This window comes from Arachis duranensis, chromosome 7, assembly GCF_000817695.3.
Source record: "Arachis duranensis cultivar V14167 chromosome 7, aradu.V14167.gnm2.J7QH, whole genome shotgun sequence".
NCBI classification, from domain to species: Eukaryota; Viridiplantae; Streptophyta; class Magnoliopsida; order Fabales; family Fabaceae; genus Arachis; species Arachis duranensis.
In genome coordinates, this window is record NC_029778.3 from 29,379,231 (window position 1) to 29,396,809 (window position 17,579).

Below are 17,579 nucleotides of genomic sequence, written 5' to 3' on the forward strand. Positions count from 1 at the left end.
AAAAGAAAAGAAAATGAAGAATATTGAGGTTCAATAGGGACTTAATTAGAAATGTGATTAAATATCAATTGTATAGTTATGGACAAATATATAACTTGAAATGGAAAGAATTAAAAACGATATGAATGAAGCTTTAGTTCCTCTCTACAGCTCTACTGAAGTGGGTACTAAATAACCACAAGTCCATAATGAACTAGACTCCATCAAAATGGAATTAAATTTACAAGCGTGAAACTGAAAACAAATATACTTGCATGCGAAGGGAAAAAAATAACCTTCCTTCCATATGCTTCTCATTACGTCATGGCGTTTTTTAATTTCCACTCAATTCTGTTTTTGATAGAGAGAATCTCTCAAATAAGTAGAAAGAATGTTAAATAGAAAAAAGGAAAAATACAACTCTAATAAATGAATAAACATCTTCAATTTGGATTGTCTCTAATCTCTAAGTCTCTAGAACATCGCCTTTGAACTTCAGTCATACTCCTTTTAACTTTTTTTTTTTATTTTCCCACCAAAAAACACGTGTGGGCATGAGTCACTGAAGAATAGGACAACAGCGCAATTATACATAAAAACACATGGCATTACAAATCGTGAGTTGCATGAAACTATAAAACACACTCCAGACTTGAAAAAAGCCAGCTAAGCTACAGTAGCTAATTGCATTTTCGCAACTCTCCAGTTTTCCCTAACTGGTCGACCCAGCCTTGTAGTTCAAGGCATTTTCCGTAATTTCATCCACCTTCAAAATTCGCGGTAGTATCTTGTTATATAATAGTAACACATAACACAAAGCAACGCATCACAATTTTCTCACGCATCACTCTTTTTTCATGCGACTTCTTTCGTTCTTCTCCGATCTAAACCGAAAACTGTAACTAATACTCTTCTCTAGAAGAGAGAGAGAGGGAGAAAGCGAAAGAGAAACGCTACATTTACATCGACAGCGATTGAGAGAGAGAGAGAGAGAGAGAGATAACTGTTTAGAGAGAGAATAACGGTTTAGAGAGAGTGTGTGAGAGAGAGATAACAACGGTTTAGAGAGAAAGAAAGGCCGAGAGGAAATGACGACCTCCGATGGGAGCGAGTACTTCGAGATAGTATCGATCGGGAATGAGAGCTTTGCGAGGGCGTCGAACGCTGAGACGGTGGAGGAGGACGAGGAGGAGCTCCGGTGGGCGGCTCTCTCCAGATTGCCGTCTCAGAAGCGTAGCAACTACGCCGTCCTCCGAGCCTCATCGTCTCGCCGGAGATCTCCCTTCGGCTCGGAGGAGAAGTCGAAACCCGGCGGAGGTGAAAAAGAAGAACTGATCGACGTCAGGAAGCTCAGTCGCCAGCACCGTGAGCTCGTCGTCAAGAAAGCCCTCGCTACCAACGAACAAGATAATTACCAACTCCTCTTCGCCATCAAAGAACGCCTCGATAGGTAACGATCTTCTTTCTTTTTCTTTTTTCCTTTCTCCTTTCCTTTTTTCTTTATCTCTAATAATCAGAACCGTATTAGGGATCCGTGATTCTTGCTTCTGTTTTGTTGAATAATGATAGGGTTGGATTGGAGGTGCCGAAGATTGAAGTGAGGTACAAGGATTTGAATGTGCATGCTGATGTTCAAATCGGTTCTAGATCTCTCCCAACTCTGATCAATTTCACTCGTGACGTCATTGAGGTTTAATTTCATAATTCCTTATTTCCCTGATTTATTCTTTCTGTATTTCTTTCTCTGATTATTATGTGCCTCATTCTAATTTTGAAATTAAATTAAATTGTTTCATGTGGTTACGCGCAGAATATACTAACGAGTTTGAGGATATTTCGACCTAGACGGCATTCACTTACTATATTGAACAATGTCAGTGGTGTTATCAAACCTGGAAGGTAAATAGTCTTTCGTAGATACTAGTTTAAGCCAACTAGACGAAACTAATTCACCGCAAATTCAAATCCTCAAATGCTTCTCTAACCAAGAAGCGAAGAATAGTTATCTGTGTGTTTCGAATGTGAGATAAAAGTAGATATTTTCTCATTTCAAAATCAGCATGGATGAAATTGACAAGAAATAATGGAACTGAAATTTTGTCAATCTTGATAAAAATTAGTTGATTTGTGTTATTAAAGTTTAAAAGGAAAATTATATTTAAAAAAATGGTATTTCAAAAAGAAATTATTAAATAATTAATTAATAAATATTAAATAAAATAAGTTCTGACATTTTTTTTCTTTTAAAAATTATCATTTTTAAAATATGTTAACTATACTGTGTACTTTGACATAAGTACCTATAACCATTTATTTCTTCATATATAATAGTTAAAATTCAATCTAATTCAGTTTAAATTCAAATAAAATCATTTAGGTTTTTTTGGCCGTTTCAAGCATACCCATGCCATTGCATCGAAATCGTTATGGCAACAAAAGTAAGAAAAAACTGGCCGTAATGCCGATGCACCGAGTCTTAAATAGCATTACAGGTTTGAAAAATGATATTTGTGAGTTTTTTTAGTACATTTTAAAATTATATTTTTCTTTTTTATATTAAAAAACAAATTCTTCACTTTTTTTTAGGTACATTTCACTTTAAATGCTAAAATAATTAAGATATATTCAAAAGATTATATAAAAATAGTGCATATAACATTTACCATTTCTATAACTAGAATCTCCAAGAATTTGTCCAACAGTACTGAAATTATGTTTGATTAAAAGTTCTTATTTACTTAGTATTACCGTAAAAGCAATTGTTCTAGAGCATGTAATAAACTTAATACTTGACACTTAAGGTAATAATCCTATTGAAAATGTTGATCAAGTGGTAGATACTAACAGGCCAATAAGTTAATAAGGTAACTTATTAGCAACCAATAATCTTTGCATTTCTAGTTTGCGTGTTTTGAATGGAGTGTTGAGAAATGGATAGTAGATACATGTTTTAAACAGACAAAATAATTAATGAAAAAATCTAGGGACCAGCAATTTTATTGTATTTTGGCCAACATGTAATCAGCAGAAAAATGTGAGCCATTGGATGAAATCTCACACAAATTTCATACCATTAAATCATTATTAATGGCTATTTGATGGCTATTTGATGGCTATAATATGGTTAATTTTGAATCCCATTAAAACATGTATTATGCATTTTGCTACTTTTTTTTCTATTTTTTTAAAGCAATAAGAATAAGATTCACAGAATCTCATTCACTTAGATCATAATTCTATAAAAAAAATGAGAAGATTTTCGTTAATAAAAACTGATAGATGCTAATAATTTAGAAAGTATTTATATTTTTTAATTTAGATTCAACAGAAAAATCTGAATCGAGGTTATTCAAATAATACTTACCTTAATATAATTTTTTATAAAAATAAATTTCTTAACAATCTTCCTTATGTTACCAAACTCAAACCTTAAGCTGAAGCCTATATCAATGGCGCTATATAGTTAGTAGTTGGCATTTGGAACAGAACGTGATGACGTTGTTATCACGAGTCAAGGGTTCCTTTTTTTTGGTAGCTATGGGTTCAGTATTTTCATGTGTCTGCTTTGTTCTAATAATATGTATCCCACTTTCGTTGCGTAGGATGACTTTGCTACTTGGACCTCCGGGATCGGGAAAGTCCACTTTACTTTCGGCTCTAGCGGGCAAGCTTGATAAGAACCTAAAGGTGCAAACTGCAAATATCTATATTTGTCTTGGTTTACTTAACAAAAGCCGTATAGAAGATACTTACCTCTCTTTTCCAAAATATTACTAACACAATTAAGAGTGAAGAAAGCAAAATCTGAGCTTGTCGACTGATAAAATTCTGCGTGCTACACTGAAAATCATTTCAAGTATGCTTGGTTAATTAAGCAAAATAGTGGCTTCTAATTATTTGCCCTATTTTTTAGTATATACTCGTAGAGATATATTTTTTTATATATTCCATGAACTAAATTTTTTATACTCCATAAAAAGGTTTTAATAATTTATTTTGATAAAAGAAAAAGGAATAAATAATAAATAGTAGATATTGTGGATAAAAAAAAAAACTTACACCACAGAATAAATAACATTTTTCTGTTTTGAAATAAGTGGTCAATAATGATATTGTAAAGTTTGATTTATATTAATTGTATTTTAAAGTTTAATTTAACAATATTTAATAACTAATTATTGAAGTATTGTACTATGCTGAATAACTGTAGCTGACTGTTCTCAAACTCCTTGTACACTCTTAAATTTGATTGTATTTTGGTTTAAGTGACAATTTTGAACTCTTAAGGATTCTTCAAATTCATATAAAATTAGGGGGGAAAATGGAAATCAACCAACAATTACAACTCAAACTCTGAATCTTGTTCATCATCTGCTATTTTGTTAGTGGTTATTGGTTAAAAACTTAAAATAATTGATTTCTTAGCAAAAACCATAGAAGTTGCTCAAAAAGGATAATAGTTTCAAGATGGAAGGAAAGATATTCTAAATTAATTTTCAATGTCAATAATCTAATCTCTGTCTTATTACCACAATACCTGTAAGACTTATTATGTAAAAGGAAAAAAGCAATGGCTTCCGGGAATTGGCATGTTACCTGGGTTTCTTGTTTCAATTTGATTGTTCATTAACGGTCCCTTGTTTATAAAGCGCTCCTATTTTGATTTATCTTTTTGTTATATGTCCTACAGAAAACTGGCAGCATAACATACAACGGCTATGATATAAATGACTTTTATGTTAAACGGACATCTGCTTACATTAGCCAAACAGATAATAATATTGCAGAACTGACCGTGCGAGAAACTCTTGACTTTGCTGCTAGATGTCAAGGCGCAAAAGAAGGTTTTGCAGGTAAAATTAAATATTTAAATTATTGACAGAAAAATTTCTTAGGTGCTGACAACTCTTCCATCTTTTTCTTACAGTTTATACCAAGGACCTGGGCCGCTTAGAGAAGGAAAGGAACATACGACCTAGTCCAGAAATCGACGCATTTATGAAGGTTATCATCTTTAATGTGTGTGAAAATAACACGTGCCTCAAGGCTATTCTCTAATGTCGAATGTGAAATTCGATTTATTCCACAGGCATCATCTATTGGTGGTAAAAAGCACAGTGTAATAACTGATTACATTTTGAAAGTGCTTGGTCTTGATATTTGTTCAGAGACCATAGTTGGTAACGAAATGATTAGGGGGGTCTCAGGTGGACAAAGAAAAAGAGTTACAACAGGTTTGTCTTTACCCTTTTTGTGGAAGTAACTGCATTTGGTTGCCGTATTTGGTTATATGTGTAAGGTATTGAGATAATTAAAAGGGGAACTCAGTTACATCAGGTAGAACGATAGCTATACATACAGATATTCTTAATTGTGCAAATTTGGGTTATATCTCATACTGATACTTGTTGGTAATAGTGCTTGTAGTTGGTGTATTTGTTCCTGGATTGGCTAGGAGTTTCTAGATGATCCATTAATGATGAATTGAATGAAATATTTTGACTGTATCTCAACTATTACTGCAATTTAAGCCGCAATCAATGAGTTGTTGCATTGCATCGTTTAGGAGAGATGGTTGTTGGTCCAAGAAAAACACTATTTATGGATGAAATATCAACTGGACTTGATAGCTCTACCACATACCAGATAGTAAAATGCATAAGGAATTTTGTCCATCAAATGGAGGCTACCGTGCTCATGGCCCTCCTTCAGCCAGCTCCTGAGACATTTGACCTGTTTGATGATCTGGTACTCCTATCAGAAGGTTACGTGGTATATCAAGGCCCAAGAGAAGACGTACTTGAGTTTTTTGAGTCAATAGGTTTTCAACTTCCACCACGTAAGGGTGTTGCAGACTTTCTTCAGGAGGTAGTATATTTTAGTATATTTTAAAACAAAGCTTTTTATGATCCTTCGAAGCCATAGCATCCTTAAATTTTTGCTTATTAATAACATCTTTCTTTTGTCAGGTGACCTCTAAAAAGGATCAGGAACAATATTGGGCTGATCCTTCGAAGCCATACCAATATGTCTCAGTTCTTGAGATTGCAGAAGCCTTCAGGAATTCCAAATTTGGAAGCTATATGGAATCCATGCAGGCTCATCCGTTTGATAAATCAAAATGTCATCCTTCAGCTTTGGCTAAATCTCAGTTTGCTGTGTCGAAGTGGGAGCTCTTTAAAGCTTGCTTTTCACGAGAAATTATTTTGATCAAAAGGCACAGTTTTCTTTACATCTTTAGGACGTTCCAGGTAATCTTGATTTGATATGGAATTTTAAGATGGTTGTTTGAACTTCTTTTTTCTTTTCAGAACATATCTCTTTATCAATTCAAAGTTACATGATATGGTTGTAGTAGCAGCACAGAGTTCAAGAAACGAAACCCAAAGCATCACATGATTTTCTATCGGATAGTACTGTTATTAAATAAGGAAAATAGTTCAAAGAAATATAAACTTACGTATGGTTTCTTGTTCTTAAAATTCTACCATGATTCAATCGTATCGGTATCACATCATGTAGGTTTCCCTTCAACAATCTCTTGATCTGATCTATATCTCTTTCTAGAGTGCATATTTTCACTTTTCATTGAAAAACCCATAAAGACTCGATGGAAGCCAGTGTACTAAATGAGCACTTCTTCACATCTATGACTGTTGTTGAGTTTGGCTGGTGACTATATAGATTTCCTGCTTACCTGTCCTTGACGAACTTTGAGGATAAAACCTAATAATCTTAAACGATAGTGTCTCTGAAATGGTAATAACTTAGATGTTACGGATTCTGATTTCTGTAATTTGTTAAATGTTTGTTGTTCTTATTTCTTCTGTTCCTGTCTATTTTCTCAGAAATTGTGTTTTACTTTATGTTTCTCTTCCGCTTGAAGGTTGCTTTTGTTGGATTTGTCACATGCACAATATTCCTGCGAACAAGATTACATCCCACAGATGAGGTTAACGGAAACCTTTATCTTTCTGCTCTATTTTTTGGGCTCATTCACATGATGTTTAATGGTTTCTCTGAGCTACCTCTCATGATAACTCGGCTTCCAGTATTTTATAAGCAAAGAGACAATTTATTCTATCCTGCATGGGCATGGTCTCTTTCTAGTTGGATTCTCCGTGTACCCTACTCTGTTATTGAGGCTATAATATGGTCTGCTGTTGTATACTACACTGTTGGATTTGCCCCTTCCGCGGGAAGGTACCTTAATTTCATTACATATTTCAGTTGCAGGTTCTTACCCTTGTAATCATTGAATTCTGTTAAATGTTTCAGGTTTTTTCGCTATATGATTTTACTGTTTACAGTGCATCAAATGGCATTAGGTCTATTCCGGATGATGGCTTCTATCGCACGGGACATGGTTCTTGCGAATACATTTGGATCAGCTGCACTGTTAGTTATATTCTTGCTTGGAGGGTTTATTATCCCGAAAGGTAGGTGGCAGCACAATGTTAGCAAAGAAAATTGAAAATATTGCTGTTAGTGATTGTTGTGCTATTCCTTCAGGTGTGATTAAGCCATGGTGGATTTGGGGTTACTGGTTGTCCCCCCTTACATATGGACAACGCGCAATTTCTGTTAATGAGTTTACTGCTTCAAGATGGATGGAGGTATTTTGTTTTGCAATGCAACTCTTCCTCTTTCTGTAACAACTGATCTTTATATTCAGCATTTCAGCTCCTTCTCACTTGATTTTAGTCTGTAACCATGGCAGAAGCGAATCATTAGTTGTTTGGTATAAACTCTTGACTCTTGATTAGGAAGGTTTTCATTCCAAAGAATCAATTCGTATGAAAATCTTCAGCTTCTGGTGTAGGTGCAACAATGACTTTTGTATCTAAAATTGGTAAATTTACTAAATGATGATGATGTTAATGTAGGCAATCTGACCAATGAGTAGCCTTTGATGTCATCGTTATATAAGTACTTCCTTATTTGGAATTGGCTTAAAGAATATTTATAAATTATTATGTAAATTTTTGCAGAAATCTGCAATTAATCACAACACAGTTGGTGACAATATCCTCCGTCTACACAGCTTACCAAGTGATGGTTACTGGTATTGGATTGGTGTTGGCGTTTTGGCACTCTATGCAATCTTTTTCAACAATATGGTTACTGTGGCCTTGGCCTATCTAAATCGTAAGTTTTGAATATATTTTCTCTTTGTACACACACACGCACACTCTTTTCCTCTTCCCATTTTATAGCATGCATTCTCTGTTACTATATAATTATCACTGTCATTCCTTCGACCCACTTTTTTAAATTCTATTTTCTGTTCATCATTGTTTTCTTTGTGCCATCTTCTCATAATCCCCATTTTCCTTTCTCTCTAATCCTTTTGTCTTTATTATTTTTAATACAGCACTTCAGAAAGCACGGACAGTTATTCTTTCTGACGATGATTCAGAAAATAACTCTTCTAGAGATGGTAATGAGCCAAATATAATGTGCAGGGTTAATCATGTATTGACCAAAATTGTCTAACAATCCATAACTTAGTTTTGCAGCTACGAATCAGGTCCATGAATTGACTATTAGAGAAGAAAGTAATAAGAAAGGAATGATTCTTCCATTTCAACCACTGACAATGACATTCCACAATGTTAATTATTCTGTTGAAATGCCGAAGGTGGTTAATTTGTACTTTAGGTCTAAACTAATTTGTTAATTTTTACATTCCACTGAAAAAAGTCTCTTCCATTAACTGGTTTGGATTTTTTTTCCCCTTTTCTCAAATAGGTGTTTAGAAAGCAAGGCATACCAGAAACTCGGTTGCAGCTATTGTCAAATGTGAGCGGAGTTTTTTCACCTGGTGTCCTTACAGCACTAGTGGGGTCTAGTGGGGCCGGAAAGACCACTTTAATGGATGTACTTGCCGGCAGGAAAACTGGAGGGCATATAGAAGGAGACATTAAAATATCTGGTTACCCAAAAGTGCAACGGACATTTGCTAGAATAGCAGGATATGTTGAACAAAATGATATACATTCTCCTCAAGTTACGATTGAGGAATCCCTATGGTTTTCTTCATCTTTACGCCTGCCAAAGGATGTCAGCATCAGTCAAAGACATGTAAGTTGTTTAACGACACATTATGTACCGTATTGGTTTGAATTATTTCCAAATTTTGATTCACTGAGATATTACAGGAATTTGTTGAACAAGTAATGCAACTTGTTGAGCTTGACACTTTGAGACATGCATTGGTTGGTATGCCTGGCAGTTCTGGATTATCAACAGAGCAGAGAAAGCGATTGACAATTGCAGTAGAGCTTGTAGCAAACCCTTCCATTATTTTTATGGATGAACCTACATCTGGACTAGATGCACGTGCAGCAGCAATTGTCATGCGAACTGTTCGTAATACGGTTGATACTGGAAGAACTGTGGTTTGCACCATACATCAACCAAGTATTGATATATTTGAAGCATTTGATGAAGTTAGTTCAATTATAGCTTTTTTCGTCAGTTAAATGTTCCAATAATTAGCGATGCACTAGCTTCTATTATGAGCCTAATACTTGGTTTTCTTGATTCCCAGTTACTTCTTATGAAACGTGGGGGAAGAGTAATATATGGGGGAAAGCTTGGTGTGCGCTCACAGATAATGATAGACTACTTTCAGGTGAAATGACACTTTAGCCTCTTTTCTGAAACGAGTCAGGATGCAAGTTTCTCTGCTGTGTTGTTCATATCTTTGGTTTGTGATTATTTTCCTCCGTGATTTTTCAGGGAATCAGTGGAATTCCCCCCATTCCAGATGGCTACAATCCAGCTACTTGGGTGCTTGAGGTTACTACTTCGGCTGTCGAAGAAAGAATTGGTGCAGATTTTGCAGACATATATACAAGTTCTGACCAATTTAGGTGCTTGTTTTTTTCTAATATATAGTTTCTTTGATATTGCATAATCTTTCATTACAATTTGAGAACAGACTGGTGATGGGTGATATTTAGGGAGAAAAAAACTATCCTTTAGGAGAGGAAAATTGATTTTGGAACTGAATGATTAATCTGTTTAGTCAATTTTGTTGTTGTCAATATTTATTTCTTTTAAATTTTTACCAGGGAGGTGGAAGCTTCGATTCTTCAAAATGGAGACCCTCCTGCTGGCTCAAAACCACTGAAGTTTGACACCACATATTCACAAAACTTGTTCTCCCAATTTTATTATTGCATATGGAAACAAAACCTTGTGTACTGGAGAAGCCCACCATATAATGCCATGAGGCTATTCTTCACTGCAATCAGTGCTCTGATATTTGGAACTGTATTTTGGAAAGTTGGCTTAAAAAGGTAACTGCCCTCTATGTTCTCATTTGTTGTAAAGAGAATGCTTTCAATAATTCGAACACTAAATCAAAGGGACAAAAAGTTAGAATTATTCTCCATTAGTCAAAGGATGACTCCTTATGAGAGTTGATAAAATTTAATTTCTCGGGGTCATTCCCTCTAACCCAAATAATCAAACACTTATCATAATCATTCTGTAGGTCAACTCCTCAGGATCTTATGATGGTTATGGGAGCTCTGTATTCTGCATGCTTGTTTCTCGGGGTAAATAATGCTTCTTCTGTGCAGCCCATTGTTTCTATAGAAAGAACAGTGTTTTACAGGGAGAAAGCAGCTGGGATGTACTCTCCAATCGCATACGCTGCCGCTCAGGTATATATATTGCAATACCGGAAACTATTTCCAATGTTAACGTTTTTTAAATTTTACTTAATCTCATTGACAGGGGCTGATAGAGATACCATACATTGCTGTTCAGACTATTCTATTTGGTATAATCACATATTTGATGGTCGAATTTGAAAGGACAGCTGGTAATATTTCAACTTACCGTATGTAGATATTTCTCCCTTTACAATCTATAATTCTATACAATGAATCTGGCCTACTTCTCCTCTCCACAGGAAAAAAAAAGTGTGTTGAAATTTCGTAGTAACTGAAAAGAAGCAAAGCAAAAATGAATATACTTTCTTCATCGAGAAAAAAATATGCATCTGATCAATGAATATATTTTCTTCATTGCAGCGAAATTTTTTCTCTATCTCTTGTTCATGTTCTTAACCTTCACCTACTTCACCTTTTACGGCATGATGGCCGTTGGATTTACTCCTTCTCAACACTTGGCAGCTGTTCTTTCCTCAGCATTTTATTCTCTGTGGAATCTTCTTTCTGGTTTTCTTGTGCCAAAATCGGTGAGTAATCCTTTGCTTGCAAAATAATTTTACTGCTGGTTCAAACCATGAAACTTTTCATTTCTCTTTTATGGATTCTGATGTTATTGACCCCTTGTTATTGTTTCAGAGGATTCCAGGATGGTGGATTTGGTTCTATTATATCTGCCCGGTTTCGTGGACATTACGTGGCATAGTCACATCTCAGCTTGGCGACGTCGGAACCACAATTTCGGGACCCGGATTCAACGGCACTGTGAAAGGATACTTATCAGCGAGTCTTGGATATGATGATAAAATCAACGGTATTTCATCTGTGGGACTTTCAGTGATAGTTCTTATTGGATTCATTTTAATCTTCTTCGGCTCTTTTGCCATATCAGTCAAAGTTTTGAATTTTCAAAGGAGATGAGCGTTTTAGATAGGTTTTAGAACTATGAAAAAACAAAATTGAGGGTTAGGGTATAGGCTTAGGTATGTACATTTACTATAACCTTAAATAAAGTGAGTTTTATAGATGTAGTTTTTATTTACATTTACTTGAGTCATTTACAGTTAGTCTTTAGTTCAATAGCTTCTAGAAAATTCAGTCAACAAGCTTCCTCATCGAGTGAGTTTAAAATGTTGTAAAAGTATAAAGTATAAACAAACAGGAAAGTTAGGATGTTCATTCTGTCATACCCAACAGTTCACTTACATGAAGAGATTTTCTGATATGATTAGCTATGATCAGTTGTTTGTTCTTCTGTTTTTCAATTTGTTACCAAGTGTCCAGTCAATTAGAATAAGTTTTCAGTAGATTGGTAGTTACTAAATTATATACAAATATAGTTCAGACAGGCTGATTCACTCCGTAATCAATCATTCAACAGACATATATCAGTGAATGATTTTACCTTAATTTCTTGCAGCTTCCACAAACTTCCCTGAAACTGCTTCCACCCTGTCTCCCTCGATCACCATTCTTAATATGCTCATATTAGAATATATAAACCCATCAGGATTTATTTGTACACACCAATAATCTTAGAAGTGTTGCAGATTTACCAACATAATATTTAACCATTTTTATAGTGATTAACACAACATTCCTTATTCACTGAACTACTACTTGAATTTCACTATTCAAAAGGAATTCTTATTCCTTGGTAAAGTGTATATATAAGTACATGAAAGCGGAGCACATAAATTAAATACATGAAAAAAAGTAATATCCATTAAAAATAAGGAAAAAGTAGTTAGGGAATTAAAACAGGGGAATAAAAGGGTAAACAAAAAAAGAAAAAAAAAGGGAGGGTGGAGGGGGGGTTTGGATATGCGAAGACCCAAAATCTTAACCTTATTATTTCTTTTTCTAAGAGTAAAATTAACCTTATTGCAAAGAAAAAGTTATACAAAGCGTTGAAATATGTTTAGTCTCAAACCCTCGGCTACTAAGGCACATATGTTATGTTCCACCAAGCATAGAAAAGGTGTCATTCTCCAATCCAGGTGAGGAGCTTCAGTTACAAGCAAAAGAGGGTGACATAGCTTAGCTTCCGGGAACAAAACCATTTTATTTAGGCCACAGCATGATAGGATGTTTTAGTTTCGATGTCAGGGTCGTCTGCATCATAAGAGAAACCATGTCAATTCAAGAACCACTTCATAGTTTACATGCTAATTGGATAAGTACATAATTAGATATTCTATTCAATAAACGGAGATCTCCTAGGGAATTTTCCCCAACATCAAATTTTCTATATTCAGCAGCATATCTAATTTATTGTCCTTCAACATAGAAATCAGAAACTAAATTGAGATGCACAAACTGAAATTTAAGTTGCAATATGAGATGCAATACGCTAGGATTATAACTTACCGGTAAATGGAGTTTTGAGAACAAAAAAGCACGCAGCAATTACAATGTAACATAGGGTAAGAACAACTCCCTTCAAGTAATGTGAAGTTCCATCCTGCAAGAGATACAACAAAAATCTTCTGTAAGGTAAAAGAAAACAGAAATTGGCCATATAAATTTACGGCAATGGTTCTTGTACCCTCAGGAAATTGGAGGAAATTATGTTGTGTTGTATTATTATATGGTAGGTCTAATTATACACATATTTAACATGTAAAAATAAATTTCTTTACGCATTTTATTTGAACTTGGAATATCATACTCTAATCTCTAATAGTTAACTTATCGCATAGTTTCAAAAAAAAACCGGAATCTTAAAAGTGTATTTCATGCATGTTCCACAAGCTTATTTTTGTACAAACTTTAACTAAAAATTATATTAATTAAAGAATTCATTATTTCATATGTTAAAAAGATACATAATAGACTTATCATACAATAATATATAATTGGGATAATTTACCCTCAAAGTTTCAAAAATTACCGTAGCAATTTCCTAATTTTAATATATAGAAGGCGTAGAGCATTTATAGCTTTACCTGTAAAGTAAATGCCGTAACAAGAATTGCCAAAGCAAGACACCCTGTGTCAAGAAGATTGAAGTCCAGATCCATTCGAATGCCCATTATCCATGCAACAATCACACTTAATGGAACCTGATGAAAATCGATTATTCGATAGATGATCAATTTTTTCAACATTTTCAATAATGATCCATCACGCTTTTTCCCTGTTTTACACCAAGTTATATTCACACTATTTGTTGTACACCAAGTTACATAAGGGGATTTCATACTCCAATAGTTAAAGAAAATAAGTCGCGTTAATATTTCTATTAAAAGAATAACAATAACAACAAACTCTTACTATTAATTCATTCTTACCACAAACATGGAAATTTGAGTTGCCGATCCCATGGCAACGCCCAAAGATATGTCCTGCATACATGATAATTAATTGAACCATGAGCCCCCACTAATTTATTTCAAAATATCACTTTACAGTTAATATATCTAAGTCAAGCATGATACGGAGTGAAATTTCTATTAAACTATATAGTACTTATATAACTGACAAAAATTAAACCATACCAACTTGTTCTTAAAAGCAAATATGATTGCACCAGCATGTTCAGCAGCGTTCCCAACAATTGGAAGCAAGATTAGGCTAATGAAGCTAACCGAAATGCCCCAAGAATCTGAAGCAGCCTATTTAAAACAAAAGGGGATTAATTAATTGATCATGCATGGTACTGAAGAAAAAAATTCATAGCTACAAAAATAATCATATATATATATATATATATACCTCAATGGTTCCCACAACATATTCGGATAGCACAGATATGACCAATGTCATAATAACCAACCATGAAAATGAACTCCAAAATCCTAAAACGGCCTTTTCTTCATCATCTTCTTCCTGTAGACGTGAAATTCCCGCACCAAATAATTAATAAAGTGGTATATATAGTCCAAGCTAAGGTTGTTTCTGATTTTGGCCTTTTGCTAACTAACTTGAATTTGAATTATTGTACTACCTCTTGTGCATCAAATATTACTCGATGAGTTTTTAACTGGAAAACAATATATGCAAGATATGCAATTAGCATGACAACACTGCTTGCTCTTGACAACTGAAGGGTAGAAGTGGCAATTGAATAACTTCCCCCTGCTAATGCGTATTTGAACAGTAATGGCAGCAAATGGCACAGCAACCCCAGCAACAATAGCAGTGAGTTCACATCTGCTTGTTTCTGTAATAATAATAATAATAATAATAATAATAATAATAATTTATGTAAATAGAACAAGTAATTAAGTTTAATTATAGAATTTAAATATTATTATTATTGTACCCTGTCATATCTTTGCTCCCTCTTAAGGTTGGCCAAGCCACCACAAAGGAGTGAACTACCAAGAACCAAAAGAAGGTTGGAGAGAATGGAACCCAAAAGGGAGAACTTGACAACATCCACTTTGTTCTTGCGCAGTGCTAATAATGCAATTATCATCTCCGTTGCATTTCCACATGTAGCATTCAGAAGCCCTCCAACTAATTATACAGAAATTTCCATTAACTATCTCAAAATATGCAATATCTTTGTGCAACATATATACTATATGTTAAAGTGTTTGTACCTGTTGGACCAGTGTAGTAGGCAATTTGCCTTCATGTTGGATGAGAATAATGAAAAATAAAAGGAGTTAGAAACACGATAACAAGAATCATAAATCATATACTAAATTATTATCGCTATAAATAAATATATAGCTTAGATAGGAGTTGTCATGGCAAACATACTCAGTGAGGAAGCTGACACGTTCTGCTAGCGGGGCAAGTCCGATTAAGCTTAATGCAAAAATCCACGGCTGCATAGGACAGGACAACCGTTTTCAAAATAAATACTTGGATACATATATTTTCTTGTCAAGTTAACAAATAAAAATAATTAAATAATAATTTAATTAAATTAATATCCATGTAATTTATTTTTCTATTGATAATACATAAAATTAAATATTATAAAAAATATTTATAAAAAAATTTAATTTTAATATACCGTTGGAATATATACATGCACATAATAATTATAGGATGATCATTTGAAAGAAACGTAAAAAAAAAAATATATGGTTAAATAGTTATGAAATGTTATATTGTCATTTCATCAAATTAGACACTTTATAAAATAGGATAAATTTAATAATATGATACAACTAGTGCTTGATAATCATCTCACAAATTCATACTAGTTTACATATTTGGGCCAGGTAAGATATATGCCAGACTTAAACATTATATATATAAAAAAAGAAAAAAGTAAAAATAAATGTGATTAACTATAGGTACTTTTTAGTTTTACTTATTCTAAACTGCCTATTTCATTAGGGTAAAATGGCTTTTTATATATTTTTTTTAATAAAGACACAGAAAGAAGTTAGTAGTTTTTTTGAAAAAAAAAAAGAAAAAAAACTTAAGTCAAAATTTTAACCTTATAAAATTAAAACAGGAGACTTATAAATTGATTGTAATTACAAAAAAGGCATATAGTATTAATGGAATAATATAAAGTAAAATTAGTTAATCAGATACTAACAAATAAACAAAGACATTCTAATAAATGTTTTTTTTTTTATCATTATTAAATCTTAACTTTATTTTTTAATTCTTATACATAACTAAATTTATGAATAAAACGAAATAGAAGGAAACTTATAGTGACACTTGGAGTAACAAAATAAAAAGGGAAAAAAAGTGTTAGATATACATAACATTTTGGATTTATTACAATACCATAAAACGGGTTGACATAAAAAAGAAAATAAATAAATAAATGAAAATCATAAGAACCATGTAGTAAAAATGATGGTTAGAGCTTACCCTTCCAAAGCTATACAAATCTGCAGCAACAGCCAAAGGCACTGCCGGAAAAAGCACAGCAAGCTTAGTTCCAAGAATGACCTCTCTCAAATTTGTCACGAAATTCCTAAGCATTTCCATTCGACCATTGCTATTGTTTGTGACAATAATTGAATCTTCTGACGATGACTTCTTTCTCACCACCATTGATGGTGTCTTTGCAAAAATACCACTACCACTACCATTGATGTTGTTTGAAACTTCCTTATTGCTATTGTTGTTCTCCAAATCATTGTTTTCCATAGAGGATGAGGATTGCATTGTATTATTATTATTATTGCCTTGTTGTGATGAGTAATAACTTAGAATGTGCATTTGAGAGAGAATAAGAAGAAGAAGAAGAACGGATGAAATGAAAACTATATAATAAGGTTCGTATATATGTAATAGGTTTAGTTTCTTTATTGCTGTTAGTTTCTCTTTCTCTATTAGGATATATATCGTGAAGATTAAATATTGTGTGCGAAAGTTAGCATTATCAAATGAATAATTAATATAGTGTTTGTTTTTCTTAACCAATTGACCATAGTAATAATAATAATGTTTTGTTATTATTAGGAAAAATAGTTGTAATAAACATAGACGGTGTGTTTCCAATGTCCGTAGCAGTGCAGTGCTATGAAGCTTCGTGGAATTTTCTCAAACAATATATTGCATGAGCCACGTATAGTGATAGGTGTTTTATTGCGGTACATATTCATGCCAATCGGCGAAATCTTAACCTTTATTGCAAGAGATATAGTAGGGAGCAAAACTAGAAGAATTTTAATCAATTTACTGATTAATTAGTACTATACATATTTGTGTGTGAAATATTGTTACTATATAATATGGGTGATATTAATGAATGAAGAATGAATCTTCCTATAATTGGTACATGTGTGTCAGTGTGTCAACAAGGTTTTCCTTTCAAGTGTGGGGATCATTTTTCATTTGTCATTTCTTATGGCGTCACCTTGGGTCATGCCATGCCATATAGAAAGATATATAGTTATATGCATATCCTAATTTGCATGCAACGGATTTATATCGCTACTCTTTTCAGTTCTGATATGAGTAATAATTCTGAATTTTAATTTAACT

General features: G+C 33.4%; 2 protein-coding genes across 3 annotated transcripts; one reads left to right on the forward strand and one right to left on the reverse strand.

Moving 5' to 3' along the window:
• Nucleotides 1–1,062: 1,062 nt before the first annotated feature.
• LOC107458370 (ABC transporter G family member 31) lies at nucleotides 1,063–11,850 on the forward strand. Of its 2 annotated transcripts, none has more exons than XM_052252123.1 (24): nucleotides 1,063–1,429; nucleotides 1,549–1,669; nucleotides 1,790–1,878; nucleotides 3,582–3,666; nucleotides 4,670–4,832; nucleotides 4,907–4,983; nucleotides 5,069–5,213; nucleotides 5,546–5,847; nucleotides 5,949–6,230; nucleotides 6,866–7,182; nucleotides 7,258–7,418; nucleotides 7,492–7,595; nucleotides 7,971–8,127; nucleotides 8,354–8,419; nucleotides 8,499–8,620; nucleotides 8,731–9,063; nucleotides 9,141–9,431; nucleotides 9,533–9,616; nucleotides 9,724–9,857; nucleotides 10,059–10,286; nucleotides 10,484–10,655; nucleotides 10,729–10,834; nucleotides 11,028–11,194; nucleotides 11,304–11,850. In XM_052252123.1, exons 1-24 carry the CDS (start codon nucleotides 1,068–1,070, stop codon nucleotides 11,583–11,585), a joined length of 4,350 nt encoding a protein of 1,449 aa, XP_052108083.1. In that variant the 5' UTR covers nucleotides 1,063–1,067; the 3' UTR covers nucleotides 11,586–11,850. The 2 variants fall into 2 exon arrangements, with proteins under 2 accessions (XP_052108083.1, XP_015932060.1); XM_016076574.3 differs by having other exon boundaries at nucleotides 10,729–10,816.
• Nucleotides 11,851–12,265: 415 nt separating this feature from the next.
• LOC107458367 (vacuolar cation/proton exchanger 3) lies at nucleotides 12,266–16,933 on the reverse strand. The gene is made up of 11 exons (XM_016076573.3): nucleotides 16,458–16,933; nucleotides 15,378–15,445; nucleotides 15,215–15,243; nucleotides 14,932–15,128; nucleotides 14,614–14,829; nucleotides 14,382–14,495; nucleotides 14,165–14,281; nucleotides 13,958–14,011; nucleotides 13,613–13,729; nucleotides 13,035–13,128; nucleotides 12,266–12,779 (listed from the first exon to the last, which is right to left on the reverse strand). The coding sequence occupies exons 1-11, from the start codon at nucleotides 16,809–16,811 to the stop codon at nucleotides 12,733–12,735; spliced, it is 1,407 nt and encodes a 468-aa protein (XP_015932059.1). The 5' UTR covers nucleotides 16,812–16,933; the 3' UTR covers nucleotides 12,266–12,732.
• Between the last annotated feature and the right edge of the window lie 646 nt (nucleotides 16,934–17,579).